The 16,258-nt window shown below is 35.1% G+C and overlaps 2 protein-coding genes across 2 annotated transcripts; both read left to right on the forward strand.

Annotated features, from left to right (window-relative positions):
- Positions 1–5,599: 5,599 nt before the first annotated feature.
- On the forward strand, positions 5,600–7,347 carry LOC115992373 (glyoxylate/hydroxypyruvate reductase HPR3-like). The gene is made up of 2 exons (XM_031116552.1): positions 5,600–6,058; positions 6,682–7,347. The coding sequence occupies exons 1-2, from the start codon at positions 5,624–5,626 to the stop codon at positions 7,204–7,206; spliced, it is 960 nt and encodes a 319-aa protein (XP_030972412.1). The 5' UTR covers positions 5,600–5,623; the 3' UTR covers positions 7,207–7,347.
- Positions 7,348–13,933: 6,586 nt separating this feature from the next.
- Positions 13,934–14,443, forward strand: LOC115990233 (glyoxylate/hydroxypyruvate reductase HPR3-like). Its single transcript, XM_031114080.1, has one exon. The coding sequence runs from the start codon at positions 13,934–13,936 to the stop codon at positions 14,441–14,443; it is 510 nt and encodes a 169-aa protein (XP_030969940.1).
- Positions 14,444–16,258: the final 1,815 nt, after the last annotated feature.

Consider the following 16,258-nt stretch of genomic DNA (forward strand, 5'->3'; position numbering starts at 1 on the left):
CATTGCCGAAATTCAGTAAAAGTAGGAGAGAGAAGTTTTTGATTTTCGGCAACACCATCACCGAAATAGGAGGGAAAATTTTTTATTTTTTTTCCCTCCTATTTCGGCAATGCCATTGCCACATTTCACTCTTTTTTCTTTTTTTTTTTTTTTTTTTTAGAAATGATATGTGCACACAATTTTTACAATATTTTTACAACATTTTTACAACAAATCACAGGTAATTAGTTATTATTAGTTAAAATTTGAATTTAACACTGAGATTACTTTTTTAATCCAACAAATATAACCTGCCACTTAAAATTTGTTGTAAAAATATTGTAAAAATTGTGTGCACATATCATTTCTATAAAAAAAAAAAAAAAAAAAAAGTGAAATGTGGCAATGGCATTGCCGAAATAGGAGGGAATAATGGCATTGCCGAAATTATTTTTTCCCTCCTATTTCGGCAATGCCATTGCCACATTTCACTTTACTTTTTTTCTTTTTTTTTTTCAAGAAATGATATGTGCACACAATTTTTACAATATTTTTACAACAAATTTTAAGTGGCAAGTTATATTTGTTGGATTAAAAAAGTAATCTCAGTGTTAAATTCAAATTTTAACTAATAATAACTAATTACCTGTGATTTGTTGTAAAAATGTTGTAAAAATATTGTAAAAATTGTGTGCACATATCATTTCTAAAAAAAAAAAAAAAGAGTGAAATGTGGCAATGGCATTGCCGAAATAGGAGGGAAAAAAAAAAATTCCCTCCTATTTCGGTGATGGTGTTGCCGAAAATCAAAAATTTCTCTCTCCTACTTTTGTTGAATTTCGGCAATGGTATTGCCGAAATTCACTCTCTTTCCTCAGATTCCAAAATAAGTTGAAATAGTACCTATAACACAAATTAACTTCAAATTTAGCAATATTCAGCCAAAAGACTCCAGTTTTTGTTTTATAATGTATTTTTATTATTATTTTTGGAAATGTCATATATATATATATATAAGACAAAAAAAAAAAATATATATATATATATATATAAGACAAAATCTTATTTAATATTTCCATTAAAAAAAAAATTTGTCTTGCTTTTAGTCTTCGAGAGCAATCACATAACTTTTTCTAAAAGATTTCATCTAATTTTATACAAAAAAAACTTATTTTTTCTATTTTACACCATCACTTTTACAAAATACCCACATCAATTTATTTATTTTACAAGATATTTCAATAAAATATTCATTTTTCATCAATTTTTTATTATTTTTCCTAATGGTCATACTTTTTTAATTTAATTCTTCTTCTTCTTGACATTGAAGAGAGGGTGAGAGAGAGTCTAATAAGGCAAGGGAAAGGAGAGAGAAAAAAGTTTTAAATAATAGGATAGAAAGCTACATGTAAATACACACGGTTACTGTAGTAATTTTGCATATGAATAGTATTATAGATGGACTGATGTAGATAGTTTTTAAGAAAAATGTGTAAAAATGAACACTTTTTCTATTTTGCACTGACTAATGCAAGTGCTCTAACTCAAGTGAATTTTCCATATAAAGTTAAATTCTTAATGCAAGTCTGTTTGGCATCAACTTAAACCTAGTTTTTAGCTTTTATATATAGTTTTTTAAAATTTCCTTTTTTTCTCACTTTTTTCAATATACAAAAATACTTTAACATACTTTCAATAAAAAAAAAATTCAGCAAAAAGCTAAATAAGTTGTTCCCAAACAAACATATAGATATTTACAACAAATTTTAGGTTACAAATTGTTATTAATAAGTAATAACGAAATGTCAGTGTTGGGTTCAAATTAAAATCTTGTCATTCATAATTTATTGTGAGATTTTTGTGTACATACAACTACTTGAAGTTAAAAGAAACCTTTTTTTTAAGGCAGAAAGCACATTCTAGTCCCTCCAATTTTAGGCTATTTCCATTTTAGTCCCTACATTTTATTTTTACTACTTTTAGTCTCTATCCTGAAAAATGTTTCTCGTTTTGGTCATTGCCATTACATCAAAAATGGAGAAAGCTGACGTGACAAATGGCAAGAATAAATAATACTAAATTAATGTCCACGTGGCCTAAATTAATAATAAAAATATTTTTTGGCATTAAAAAATGCCACGTCAGCATCTAAATTAAAAAAATTAATTTATTAATTTTAACTAAATAAAAAAAATTAAAAACTAAAAATCATATGAATTGAGGTCTAAGTGTATCTTGAATAAGAACAATAAGAACACAAACCCAGATCCAAGAACACAAACACAGAAATTTAAAAAAAAAAAAAAAAAAAAAAAAAAAAAAAAAAAAAGTTCATAATTTTCTGACAAAACTTCTCACAGAATTAGAGCACAACATTTCAATTCTACACAATTAAGCTAGATAACATAACTCATTGCATCAATAACACCTACAGCTTCAAAATGAGTTCCACAAAACACAATATCGAAAACCCACATTAAAAAACACCTCCAATTTTGCACAAATAAGCTAGATAACATAATCCATTGCAGCAATAACACCTAAAAAAACTTCGAAATTAAGTTCACTAACACGCACAATATCGAAAACCCACATAAAAAAAACACAAAATTAGCATAAATTTACAACAAAAAGAGCTCAATTTTACTGCGGTGTGATCATAAGGATGATTGTAACGGCACCTACTACCATATCCACAGAACATAGTAAGTTAAGCAAAACATTATCTAATTTAAAACATCGCACAGAATTTCTAAAACTTTGAGGCGAAGTGAATCCGGAAGTGGAAGTGGAAGTGGAAGAGCGTCGTCTCGGCGGTGGTGACTTTTCAGACTTTCCAAATTGCCCCTATCGGAACTCAATCTGGGCAACCTTTTGAAACCCTGAGAAAGAGACAGCCTCGGTGACCTCCTCCTAACCACCTCACATTGCATTATTAAAGTGGTTTTCTTAGCTACATTATTATTATTGACTTTTGGAGAGGAAGGCACCAGATCGATGTTGCTCTCCTCAAGCAACATTGGCAAAATGCAAAGATTCAGATTTGGATTTTGGAGAGGAAGACATTTTTGCTTGCGATTTGGAATTTGAGAGAGAGAGATTCCAATTCCAAATCCGAATCTTTAAAAAAAATCTTTTTTTTTTTTTAATTTCTGGGTTTGTGTACTTGGATCTGGGTTTGTGTTCTTGTTGTTCTTGTTCAAGACACACTTAGATCTCAATTTATATGATTTTTAGTTTTTAATTTTTTTTATTTAGTTAAAATTAATAAATTAAAATTTCTAATTTAGATGCTGACGTGGCATTTTTTAATGCCAAAAAATATTTTTTATTATTAATTTAGGCCACATAGACATTAATTTAGTATTATTTATTCCTGTCGTTTGCCACATCAACTTTCTCTGTTTCTGATGTAACGACAGTGACTAAAACGGGAAGCGTTTTTCAAGATAGGGACTAAAAGCGATAAAAATAAAATGTTGGGACTAAAATGTGCTTTCCGCCTTTTTTTTAATCATGGTTAGAAATCTACCCCAACTTGTACGCTAGGGTCTTGAACCACAAACACCCCCCCTCCCTCTTTCTAAGTACTTAGGGAGGTGCCATTATACTAAAAATGTCTACAAAGTTAAAAGTAAGGCTATAAATGAACCAAACTGTTAATAAACAGCTCGAACTTGGCTTAATAAAAACTCTTTCATATTTGTTTGTTTATAAACGAGCCAAGCTTGAGCCTTAGAGGCTTATTTAATATTATTTGATAAACAAGCTGAATCTAGTAAAAAAAATTGTTCATGAACAAGCTCGTGAACAATAGGGCTCTAGAAAAACAAGATACGCTTAATTTGGTTTATGGACTTCATAATAAGATTGATATGAGCTTGAAATATAAACTAATATCTTACTAAACTTTTAATTAATTAGGAGTTAGGACCACATATCTAAATCAAATGGGCTTAATAATATGCTTAACATGGGTTTAGTAATGTACTTGTATTGTATCTCAAGCTCAAAAACTTGATATTAAACTTGAGTTTGAACTTAAACTCAACTTGATTAATGAATCGAGTGAAGCTAAGCTAAGCTTAAGTTTAGGTTTTTGGACTAATTGACAAGTTCAAGATTAAACATAATTCATATGTTTGGTTTGAACTCAAGTCAAATTTGAATTCTTTCTCAAAAAAAAGGTCAAATTTTATATTTTTTGTCAAGCTAAGCTTGAAGCTCTAATATTTAACAAAACTTACAATCCTAATTAAAAGAAACCCTTTAATTGGTAAACGAATTTAATTCAACTGCCACCCACGGGTCCTACACATTCACACGGTCAAACTCAAAAAAATAAGAGGGTTGAAACTTGAAACACACAATAGTCGGCAAAATTTGCCAAATAGTAGCTTTTAGAAAAAATTTTGCTACATAACATGTGGATGAAACATTTTAGTAAGTTGGACTGTTTTTAGAACTCGAGTTCCAACCCATTCCCTCTTGGATGAAGTCTGACATGAACCAAAAAAAAAAAAAAAAAAAAAAAGGTGGAACTCGAGTCTCATTTGTACAGAACTCAAGTTTCCAAAAACTCGAGTTCCGTGTGAAAAATCTTAGAACTCGAGTTTCAAAGACTCGAGTTCCATTTAAAAAAAAAAAAAAAAAAAAACAGTCTAACTAAATAAAATGTTTCCTCCACATGCTTTTTTGCTAATATTTTTCCAAAAAGATGCTTTTTTGCAAATTTTGCCCACAATAGTCTGTAATGTTCAGTTTAGTTCTTAAAAAAAAAAAAAAAAAAAAAAAAAAAAAAAAAAAAAAAAAAAAGTAAGAACTAAGAAGTTCTCTCCCTCTTCCTCTGAAAGGTAAGAGCAGTGCTGGAACATTACATCTGATCGGAAGATCGCTCATTCTAGAATTCTTGCCAAATACATTCAGGGACCCATCTTCCATACCAATTCAGCAAAAGTGCATAGCGTGCTAAAATATGTGCCACTACATATGGCCGAGTCCCTTTCAAAAAAATTAATAAAAACTGCCTACTTTGTATTTTTTTTTTAAATGCCAAAATACGTGCCACTATATGGCGGATTCCCTTTCAAAAAAATTAATAAAAAAACTGCCTACTTTGTATTTTTTTTTTTTTTTTTTTGAATGCTAAAATATGTGCCACTATATGGCCGATTCCCTTTCAAAAAAATTAATAAAAAACTGCCTATTTTGTATTTTTTTTAAAAATGCTAAAATATGTGCCACTATATGGCCGAGTGCCTTTCAAAAAAAAAAAAAAAAAAATGCTAAAATATTTGCCGCCATTATGGCCGAGTCCCTTTCAAAACTGCCTACTTCCTACTTTGTATTCAAGAAAAAGAAACAGACAAACCCTTTTAAATCAGTTCTAAGTTTTCTGCTATGTTTATTTATTTTGATCTCCCACCGGATGCGGTGGTGAACTTGCTCGCTCTTGACAAGGCAGCAACTTCTTGTAACAGACTTATTGCTGTGGTTGGTTAGTGTTTTAATATATTACCCCTTTAACCAAAAAAAAAAAAAATCTTTTATCGATAAAAAAATCATTTAATAAACTTCTTACTTTTGTTTTGAGCATTAATAAACTTCCTAACCCCATTTTCTCAGAACCATCCATGATCCATCAATGGCTACCGAAGACAACGAAGTCGAAGACCACCGTCCTCTCGTCCTTATACACCACCTCCCTTCATTCAAACTCCCACTACAAGACCGCTTGATCACCCACTTCCGCCTTTTCGACTCGCTGGCCTCGCCCGAGGCCTCCTCCGTACGCGCTCTCATCTGCGTCGGCCCCACGACCGTCACCGCCGACACCCTCGACCACCTCCCTTCTCTGCGACTTGTCGTTGGCTCCAGCGCCGGCCTTGACCACGTCGACCTCGCCGAGTGCCGCCGTCGTGGCATTGCCGTCACCAATGCCGGCGACGCCAACTCTGAGAACGTGGCCGACTACGCCGTCGCGCTTTTGCTCGATGTTCTGCGCCGAGTTTCCGCTGCTGATCGATTTGTTCGCTCTGGTTTGTGGCCTCAAATGGGAGAGTACCCACTTGGCTGTAAGGTTAGTTTTTTTTTTTTTTTTGTTATTTTTTAGCACATCTGGATTGGTAGCTTTTTTTTTGTTAAAAACGACAAGCATAGTGAATGACACAAAAAAACATGTTCATAGTTGCTGAGGTAGCATCTGGTGATTGGTGTGTAATAAAGTGAATGTTAAGGTTTTGTTATTGATCGAGAGTTGGTTAGCTGAGGCACGGCTCTGTGTCACTGTATGGAACTTTTGTATAACATACAATTGACATACGAAATACAGATCTAGATAAATTATGGTTGATTAGCTGGGATTTTCAGTGTGATTAGCTTGGAAAGATTGAAAAAGAATAGCAAGGGTATATAATTCAAAGCTACTAACCTTGTAAATATATTCATTTAGCTTGAAAGAGTATAACTAGTATCTGTGTTTTGGGAATTGAATTCATTGTCATAGAAATTCAGAGCTGGTAAGAAACATACAGGGCCTTGATCAAGTGCTAGTGATGTAGTAGCCGCAGCTACTAACCTTGTAAACATTAGAATAGTGTTGCTACAAATCTGGTTGTATTCACTAGTTATACTTGCATCTTGATTAAACTTAAAACATTATATTATCCAATCGGTTCTTATGTGAATTGGTTATGACTGCAGTTAGGGGGAAAACGAATTGGTATTGTGGGGCTGGGAAGTATTGGCTCTGAAGTTGCAAAAAGGCTTGTGGCATTCGGCTGCACAGTTGCATACAACTCGAGGAACAAGAAGCCATCTGTACTGTATCCTTACTATGCCAATGTCCATGACCTTGCTGTTAACAGTGATGTTCTTATTGTTTGCTGTGCGCTGACGAATGAAACTCACCATATAATCAACAAAGATGTTTTGACAGCATTGGGAAGGGAAGGTTTTATAATTAATGTTGGGCGCGGTGCTCTTGTTGATGAGAAAGAATTGGTGCAATTTTTGGTCCAAGGGGAGATTGGTGGTGCAGGTCTTGATGTGTTTGAGAACGAGCCTAATGTCCCAAAAGAGCTATTTGCCCTGGACAATGTTGTGTTGTCTCCACATCTTGCTATTTCAACTCCAGAATCCTTCGAAGCCTTGAACGAGGTGATTATAGCAAACTTGAAGGCTTTCTTTTCAAGTAAGCCTTTATTGTCGCCTTTCCAGCAGGAATGAAGTAGTAATATGCACACAGGGTTGTAGATTGGAAGGTTGCCATTTGTATGATTGGTGTTTTTTTTTTTTCTTTTTTTTTTCAAATAAGCCTTTGTTGTGGCCTTTCCAGCATGAATGAAGTAATATAATAATATTCACATATGGATGTATGATTGGAAGGTTTCCATCTATATAAGATTATTAGATTAAAGACTCTTTAGAGGTCAAATTCAACAGCATGGTGAATATTAATGCATATATAAATCCTAAAAAGGCAAAGAAATTGAAGATAAACTTGGAGCTTTTTAGTTTTGTTTTTGTAAAATTTAGTATGTAGATTACATGTTCAGAGAAACGTATTCTTTTGTGGTTTCATGAATTGTCAAATACGTGTCTCTAACAATAGTCTAAAGAAAATGAGAGAAGAGGGATTTTGATTCTTAAATATGTGATTATTTTAATGTTTTATTGTGTTTTTTTAACGGTAATACAGACATGGGTTACAACTAAATAATAGAGTTATGCTCAAGTGGTAAAAATGAACATTTTTCAAAGCATTGATGACAATGGAATCGGCCCTAACCACAAGTGATTTGTAATTATTTCTATAAAAAATAGTTTCAAGAACTTTGTATTGCTAAAAATTATATATCATTTTTACTACAAAATTGACTATTTATATTATTAATAACTTACAAATAAAAAGTTATTACCCTATAAATTTATATAAATTCAATTTTTAGTCTATATATATATATATAAAATTGAACCTCTTATTCATGAGCGTGTTCACTTACACAATATTTTGTTTGAATTCAGATTTTTTTTTTTTTTTTTTTTGAAAGCAACCTCAATATCATTTAATTAGAAATAGAATCCAACTACAAGGCCTCTAAAGCCGGAGGTGGAGAATCTTCCAACCAAACAATATCCTCATCTAAATGCTTAGCATAGTGAGCTAAGGAATGAGCTACTCCATTGGCACTTCGACTAATACTATTAAATTCCACATGTCGCAAACCTCCAGCCAAACAACGAATGTCGTCATATATATTTCCCAAGCAAGACAGATCTAATTGGGCTTAAGTAATAGAATTCATGACAGTTGTATTATCCCCTTCCACAATCAAATCTGAAAAACCAGCATTCACGGCGAATTCCAGAGCTTTCCTACACGCCAATACCTCTGTCTCTTCACTATCCTGAACAACACCACCCTTCGACAACAAAGCTGTCAAAACCTAACCCCTATCATTCCGAATTATAACCCCAATACCTGAAGCAAGCAAATCTGCAAAAATTGCCGCATTAAAATTGAGCTTGTATACTTGTCCTTCAGGTGCCTGCCATATCTGTGAGCATCCATTTGAAACCGGAAGAGTTAGCTGCGTTTGTGCCTCTTGAAACTCCCTTAGAAGACTGCCAGCTCTCGCATTTAGCCTACCAGGTTCCTACAAAATTCCTCCATGCAAAACTAGATTGCGTTAGTTCCAAATGAACCATGCTTGGACAGAAAAAACTCAAAATCTTCCTCTGATAGCTTATGCATCAAATTCTCAAACAACCACATCACACTAAAATTGATTAGTTAGCCCCTTCTGCAGAATTCTAACTAGACAACCAGCCCACACATCCTGAGCAGCCCCACACTCCCACAAAGCATGAATAGAGGTTTCCGGGAAGCAGTGGCAGATTGGACATGAATCATCTTCAATAATCCGTCATTGCCACAGCTTTTCTCTAGTTGGTAAAATGGTGTGATAAGCATGCCAGCCAAAAGCTTTTATTTTATTTGGAATGTGGAGCTTCCAAATCCTCGCCCAAACCATGCTGCTTGACATCTGATTTGACCCCTCCCCCACCTGGCTAGCTTCACGTAGCAACCTCCTCGCAACATAGTACCCAGACTTCACTAAGTACCTTCCCTTTTTATTATGCAGCCAAACCAAGACATCAGGCACACAACGTCGACTTAAAGGAATCCAATAAATAGCCTCAGCATCAAATCCATGAAACACCGCATCTATGAAACCACGATCCCATTGAACGTTCAACCAATCAATTAAATCCGACACTCGCCACTCCTTATCAACTTCATGTGGTGGGACAAGAATTTTGTTTGTGGGATGGCAAGGAAGCCACTTATCTATCAGAACCCGAATAGAGGATCCAATGCCCACTCGCCAATAACAGCCCTTCCTTAAAATAGGTTGAGCTGCTAGGAGACTTTTCCAAACATATGAACTATCAGGATTGTCAGCAGCCTCCAAAAAGGAACATCGAGGAAAATATTTTTCCTTGAAGCACCTGTAGAGAAGAGAGCCTTGGTCATTCAACATCCTCCACCCTTGCTTTGCTAGCATAGCAAGATTGGAACTATCTCTGAAAAACCCATTCCCCCCTCCTTCTTTGACTGAACAAGAGACTCTCAACTCTTCCAATGTATCTTCTTTTCATCACCACACTGACCCCACCAAAACCTAGCGCAAATCACATTTAATTCATCACAGAGTTTCACTGATAATTGAAACACCCCCATCGTATATGTTGGAATCGATTAGGCCACGGCTTTTATTAGAACTTCCTTCCCAACTCTAGACAGCAACTTCCCTTTCCACCCCTGAATTTTCTTCCAGACCCTTTCCTTGAGAAATGAAAAGGCTTGATATTTGGATCTACCAATTAAGGTGGGCAGGCCTAGATAAGATTCAAATTTGGCCACCTCCTTTACTCTCAACACGTGTGATCCATTCTCTTTGTGCCCCTGTTGTATTGCTACTAAAGAACACAAAAGATTTTTCTAAATAGATACATTGTCCAAAAGCCGCTGCATACAAATCTAATACTTCTGGTATCACCTACACTTCTTCCTGTTTAGTTTGACAAAATAAAAGAGAATCATCAGCAAAAAGCAAATGGGAAATAGTAGGGGCTGTCCGGCTAATGGCAACACCAAGAAGCCGACCATTCACCTCTTCCTTGGCCAACAATGATGTGAAAGCCTCTGCACATATCAAAAATAAATAGGGGGATAAAGGGTCACCTTGACGAATCCCCTTAGTAGGCCAAAAATTACCAAATGTCTTACCATTAATACGAACCGAGAACAAGGCAATAGTGACACAACTCATAACCCGATCAATCCACCTTTGAGGGAATCCCAGCTTAATCATCACACCCTTCAAAAAAGACCACTCAACTCTGTCATATGCCTTACTAATGTCTAGCTTCAATGCAAGAGCACATTTTTTTACCCTTCCTCCGGCTATGCATGTCATGCAAAGTTTCTTATGCAACAAGTACATTATCAATAATCAAACGGCCAGGCACAAAAGCACTCTGGGTGGGTGAAATTAATTGGGGCAGAATCACCTTCAATCTGTTAACCAAGACCTTAGAAATAATTTTATAAATAACATTACACAGGTTAATAGGTCTGTAGTTTGACATTTTCTGCGAAGACTTTATTTTAGGGATGAGAACAATATATATGAGTATAATTTATATCAGTCAACATATTACCATTATCCAAAAAATCCAAAACCGCATGAGTCACATCAGTCCCAACAATATGCCAAAATTTTTTATAGAAAAGAGCATTCATACCATCTGATCTAGGAGCTTTTGTTGGTCCTATTTGGAAAAGCGTCGTCTTCACCTCATCCACACTAAATTCATTGGATAAAACATTAATCATATGGAGACATCTTATGAAGGACTGCATTACGGCATTCCTCCATCCGTTCACACCTATCCTAAGAGAAAATATCCTCAAAGTAATTTACTGCCACCTTTGCTACATCCTCAATCTCTTTAACCCACTCACCCTCCGAAGTTTTAATTCCCTGAATGAAATTTCTACGCTGCCTTTGTGAGGCCTTTGAGTGGAAAATTTTAGTATTCTTATCCCCAAACTTTAGCCAAGACAAGCGGGAGCATTGTGCCCAATATATTTCTTGCTTTAGGAGGAGATCATCGAGCTGTTTACTTGCTGTCACAAAGTCAGATCTAGTTGCCTCGGTTTGATCACAAACATTCAGCCTCTCAAGCAATTTTTTCAGTCTCTTAATCTCGGCCACCTGAGGATTTGTCCTAGTTGAACCCCAAGCCTTTAATTCTATCCCACAATGTAAAATTTTATTGCTAGTACTGACCAAGAAGCCCCTTCACCCCCTGATCGGCCCTAAGCTTCTCCAACCAATTCTTCACACTCCTCAGAGAGTAGCCATGCCTCTTCAAACTTGAAACCCCGAGCAACACGTCCTTAGAGTCTATTATCCTTTCCAATCTGCAAAAGTAATGGCATATGGTCCAGAGCATGCGAAAATTCATGGGACACCGAGCTTGCGAAGAATGCATCTAACCACTCCTTATTTGCAACAGCACGATCAAGCCGTTCTCTTGTATTGGTTGCACTTGGTCGCTTGTTATTCCATGTGAACTTATATCCCCGAAAACCCAGATCAATTAGTTGACAAGACTCCAAGGCAGCCCCGAACTCCTCCATCTATTTTGCCTGTGGCGAATGATTGCTCAGCTTTTCTGATGAATATAAATAAGCATTAAAGTCACCAATGCAGCACCATGGACTCGTCACCAGCAAAGAGAGATGCTTCAAAAGAGCCCAAGATTTGTGTTTCTGACATGATTCCGGCCAGCCATAAAACCCGGTTAAAAACCATTGAAATCCATTATCCTCAACAACCTTTGCCAAGACATGATTCTTCGTATAATTAATCACTTCCAACCTTACATCCTCTTTCCAAATCAATGCTAAACCACCACCTGAATCAGGTTTCTTCACAATTAATTTGTTCGGATAGGCCAGGTCTCGACAATGTTTCATAAACCCGTCTCTATCAAGTCTTGTTTCCATGAGGAAACGTACATTAGGAGCTTGAGCCCTCACTAAATTGTGAAAGTTTTGAACTGTCCAAGAGTTCTTAAGCCATTGACAGTTCCAACTTAGCAACCTCATTGTGTTTGGCAAGGGTGTTTTGACACCCCTGCCGCTTCAAAAATTTGAGAACCATCCCTAAACTTTACTTTCTTCTCTGCCTGCTCTTCACCCCTGTCAAACACATTCTACTGCATTCCCTGGCTGCCTCTCTTGCCCAAAATAGACTTTGCTCCCTATTTTAATAAATCCACGGGTCCAAAGTCCATGCGTGTGAACCTGGTCCATTTGCTTTGCTTGTCTACTCCCTGAGGCCCAATTGGTCCATTTTTATTCATAGGCCCATTAAAGACCCCCAGCCCGTCCCTACTTTTTTTTTTTTTTTTTTTTTTTTTTTTTTTTAGACTTAAATCTTCAGTACCTGACGTAATCCCATCCACCCCTTCCATCTCTGTAGACTTCTCTCCATGAAACTTGTGATTTGGCAATGTATCTTCTAGAAAAATCCCATAATTTTCGATAGTACCAACAACATGTGTATTTGTGCAAACCTTAGTGAATACTTCGCCACCACAGCCGTCATCCGCCTCCGTTACCCTACCACTCTCCTGTTATGAACGGACAGTCCTCTCCTTAGTACCATGATTAGCCTCACCCTGATACCTACCTCTACTACTTGGTGAACATGCTCGAGTTCCAGTTGCCTTCATCCATTCCCCATATTGACATTCTGCTTCCTTACCATTCTTAGTTGCTACAAAGTAATGAGCACAATGCTTGAGGTCATGCCCAAGCAAGTAGCAGTAATGGCAGAATAGAGAAAGTCTCTCATATTTAAACGTAACCTAAGTCTTCTACCCATTCGATCCTGCCAAAAAAGCTCCTCTCCGAAGAGGTTTAGATAAAGGGAGGGCATCCTTCACACGCATAAAAAAATTTGGGATGTCCTGTTTCTGCCTATTCTCCATCTCCTCCACCACTCCTAAACGTCCCCCCACTATTTCGACGATTGACAAAGAGACCATGTCGAACGGTGCCCCCCAAATTTGTACCCAAAAGGAAGCCAAATCGAACCTCACGTTACCAGTAGTCATCCTGGGTTTCCATTGGACTAACGATAAAACCTGATTGTCAAAGTTCCATGCTCCCCTCTTAACACCCTAGCCATATCAAATTCTAAGTTAAACTTGAACTGAAATAGATTTGGCCCAACTTCTACAACTTGTACCTGATTCTCCATGCCCCATGTGCGTTTAAGAGTGCCCTGAGCAACCCTCTTGTTAAAAGACCTGCACATGAGAAACTTCCCAATCAAACTTTGAGAACAACTTTCAATCTTTTCCTTCCGTCCTTCATCCAAAACAGAAATAATCTCTTCCTCCTCTGTGGTCAATTTCATGTTCTCCAAAATATTTATCACATCATCTGCCATAATCCAAGAAGCGTTGTCATCGAAAAAACAGAGAAAAGTCAAGCCCTTAGTATAAACTAAGGGAGGGAGATCCTCGTATGCGAACGAGAGAGAGAGCTCCTACCCTAGAGGAGAGAAAGTTTGTAAAATTAAGCATTGAATTCAATTTGTTTAATGGTGGAGTTTAAACCTATGTTATGCCTGACTTTGGTTAAGTTGGTTTTTTATTTTATTTTTTATTCATATTTCAAGGAAGGTTTGATTTGTTAAATAAACCATCATAAACAAATTTAATGATTTTTATAATTCGTTTTCTCCATTTGGTGAATAACTCTAAACTATAAAGCTTGCCCGCCATTAATAAAATACAATTGTTAAAACCACTACAAATTAAAGATTCCAGTTGACCCCCCCAAAGCAGCAAAGCCTTGCATCAATCAATGGCTACCAAAGAAGAACAGCCACAAGTCTTGGAAAACAAAGAAGAACCAAAGGAGGAGGGTGAGCTACCCTTAGTTGTTGTGCTTCGTTCCAAAAACTTCAACCTTCCCCTTGAAGACCACTTACAGAGTCATTTCCACCTACTTGACCCAAATGACTCGCCTGATGAGTCGATCGAGTCCTTCCTATCTCGCCATGCCCACTCGACTCGTGCCTTACTTTGTGTGGGCTTGACCCCTCTCATTGCTGACACCCTTGGTCCCCACCCTAGCCTGGAACTCGTGGTTGGGTCCAATGCTGGTGTTGAACACATTGACCTTCACGAATGTCGCCGCCATGGAATCATGGTCATCAGTGCTAGTGCTGCCTTCTCTAAGGACGTAGTTGACTATGCCATGGCACTGTTGATTGATGTTCTGCGTCGAATATCGACTGCTGACCATTTTGTTCAAGGCAGGTTATGGCCTGTGAAAGGAGAACATCCACTTGGTTTCAAGGTTTGTTTTTGAATTTGTTGTTTCTCAAATTAAAAAAAATAAAAGTTTTTACCATTTAAATTCTTCCTATATATTTTTATTGGATATGAATTTTGAAATTTTAGATGGTATGTTTTTATTATATCCTCCATATCCATATTTGCAAAGTTTCAAAAAATAATATCAATAATTATGTCATTAATTAAATGTTTAAATATGACATTTTTGTAGTATAGAATTAGCATAAAAAAAAGTTAATTGATTGAATAGTAAATAACATTTAATTTGAACGAAATTTAATATACATGTTAAAAATATATATAAAAAAATGCATTAGATTTTCAAATTTCACATCTAAATATCCAATAAAAAGACATAGGAGGAGTTTGAAGGGTTTGCGAGGTATGTTTAAGATTAACTTTAGTGGCGGCTCTAGAAGTTTTTTTCAGGGTGGTTATTAAGAAACTTAAATTATTCAAAATCTAATAAAAAGAAAATTTCATATATAGACCCAAAAAAAAAAAAGAAAAGGCAAATACATAGTCTTACAATTTCGTTATATAAATTTTCTTATTTTGAAATCGTTGCATGATAGTCTCATTATCAAAACGCTACAAACTACATATCTTTCAAAATTTTAGTTAAATATAATTTTTATTGGACTTTTTTATTTTATTTTATTTTTAAGGACCTAATATATTGTTAAAGGGACCAAAGTTTGGCTACAAATTTAGTTGTAGCCTAAAGCTACATTTTTCACTAAACAAATTAATTCAGCTACATATTTTGATAATCTAATTGTTGAATTGCATGTTCTTAAAACACATGTCAAATTTCATGTTAATCGGATGTTATTTACTATTCAAGCTATAAACTTATTTTTTATATATAATTTTAGACTACAAAAACTTGAAATTTTAAAATATAATTGATAACATAACTATTAATCTTTGATTTTTTTAAAAATTTTGCAAATATGGAAGATCAGGTTATAAGAAGAAAATATAATACATTGGTGGATTTGTCAAAATTCACATCTAATAAAGAAAATATTGAGAAGAGTTGTAACCTTGGTTTACAACTAAGTTTGTTGTTAAATATTGGGTACATTGTTTTCTTATCAAATATTTATCCATAATTCTAGCAAAAGAATAAACAATAAACTATAAGTTCATTTGAAATATTAATAAAAATATTAATTATTGTTATTTAGTTGTTTCATTAATTTGTTTGTCTTTTATAAACTATAATTTGTAATATTGTTATTTCATTAATTATAAAATTATTAATTATTATTTAGCCTAACATAATTTAATTTATTTGTCTTTTATAATGTATTGGTTAATTATACAGCTTTAATTATTATTGTTTAACGTAACAATAAACTATATTACTTTAATTTGTTTGTCATTAATTATACTGCTTTAATTTGTTATATTGTTTAGACACTTGTACACATTACACTAAAAGAACCGGACATTACACATCCCATGTGCAGCACACTAATTAAAGCAGTGTAATGTGTAGCACATTACACTGCTTTAATTATTGTTTACCCGGCCCCATGTGCCCATCAGCCCATCTACCCCCACCCCACTTAACAGACAAGCACAAGCCTCATGCTTGATGCCTCAATCACAATAGTCAATAGTCTGCTAATCAGAAAATTTCACAATCACAAATCACATTACACTAAAAGACAATTAATATCTCACCAACACCAACACCAACACCAACACACACTGACCAACACCAACGGATAAGATAAAGCCAAATTCAAAAAGACAAAAAACAGGCAAAAGCAAAATATAAATAAAGCTCATTCATTCGGCCAGCCAATCACAGAGA

This window comes from Quercus lobata, chromosome 5 (genome assembly GCF_001633185.2).
Source record: "Quercus lobata isolate SW786 chromosome 5, ValleyOak3.0 Primary Assembly, whole genome shotgun sequence".
NCBI lineage: Eukaryota > Viridiplantae > Streptophyta > Magnoliopsida > Fagales > Fagaceae > Quercus > Quercus lobata.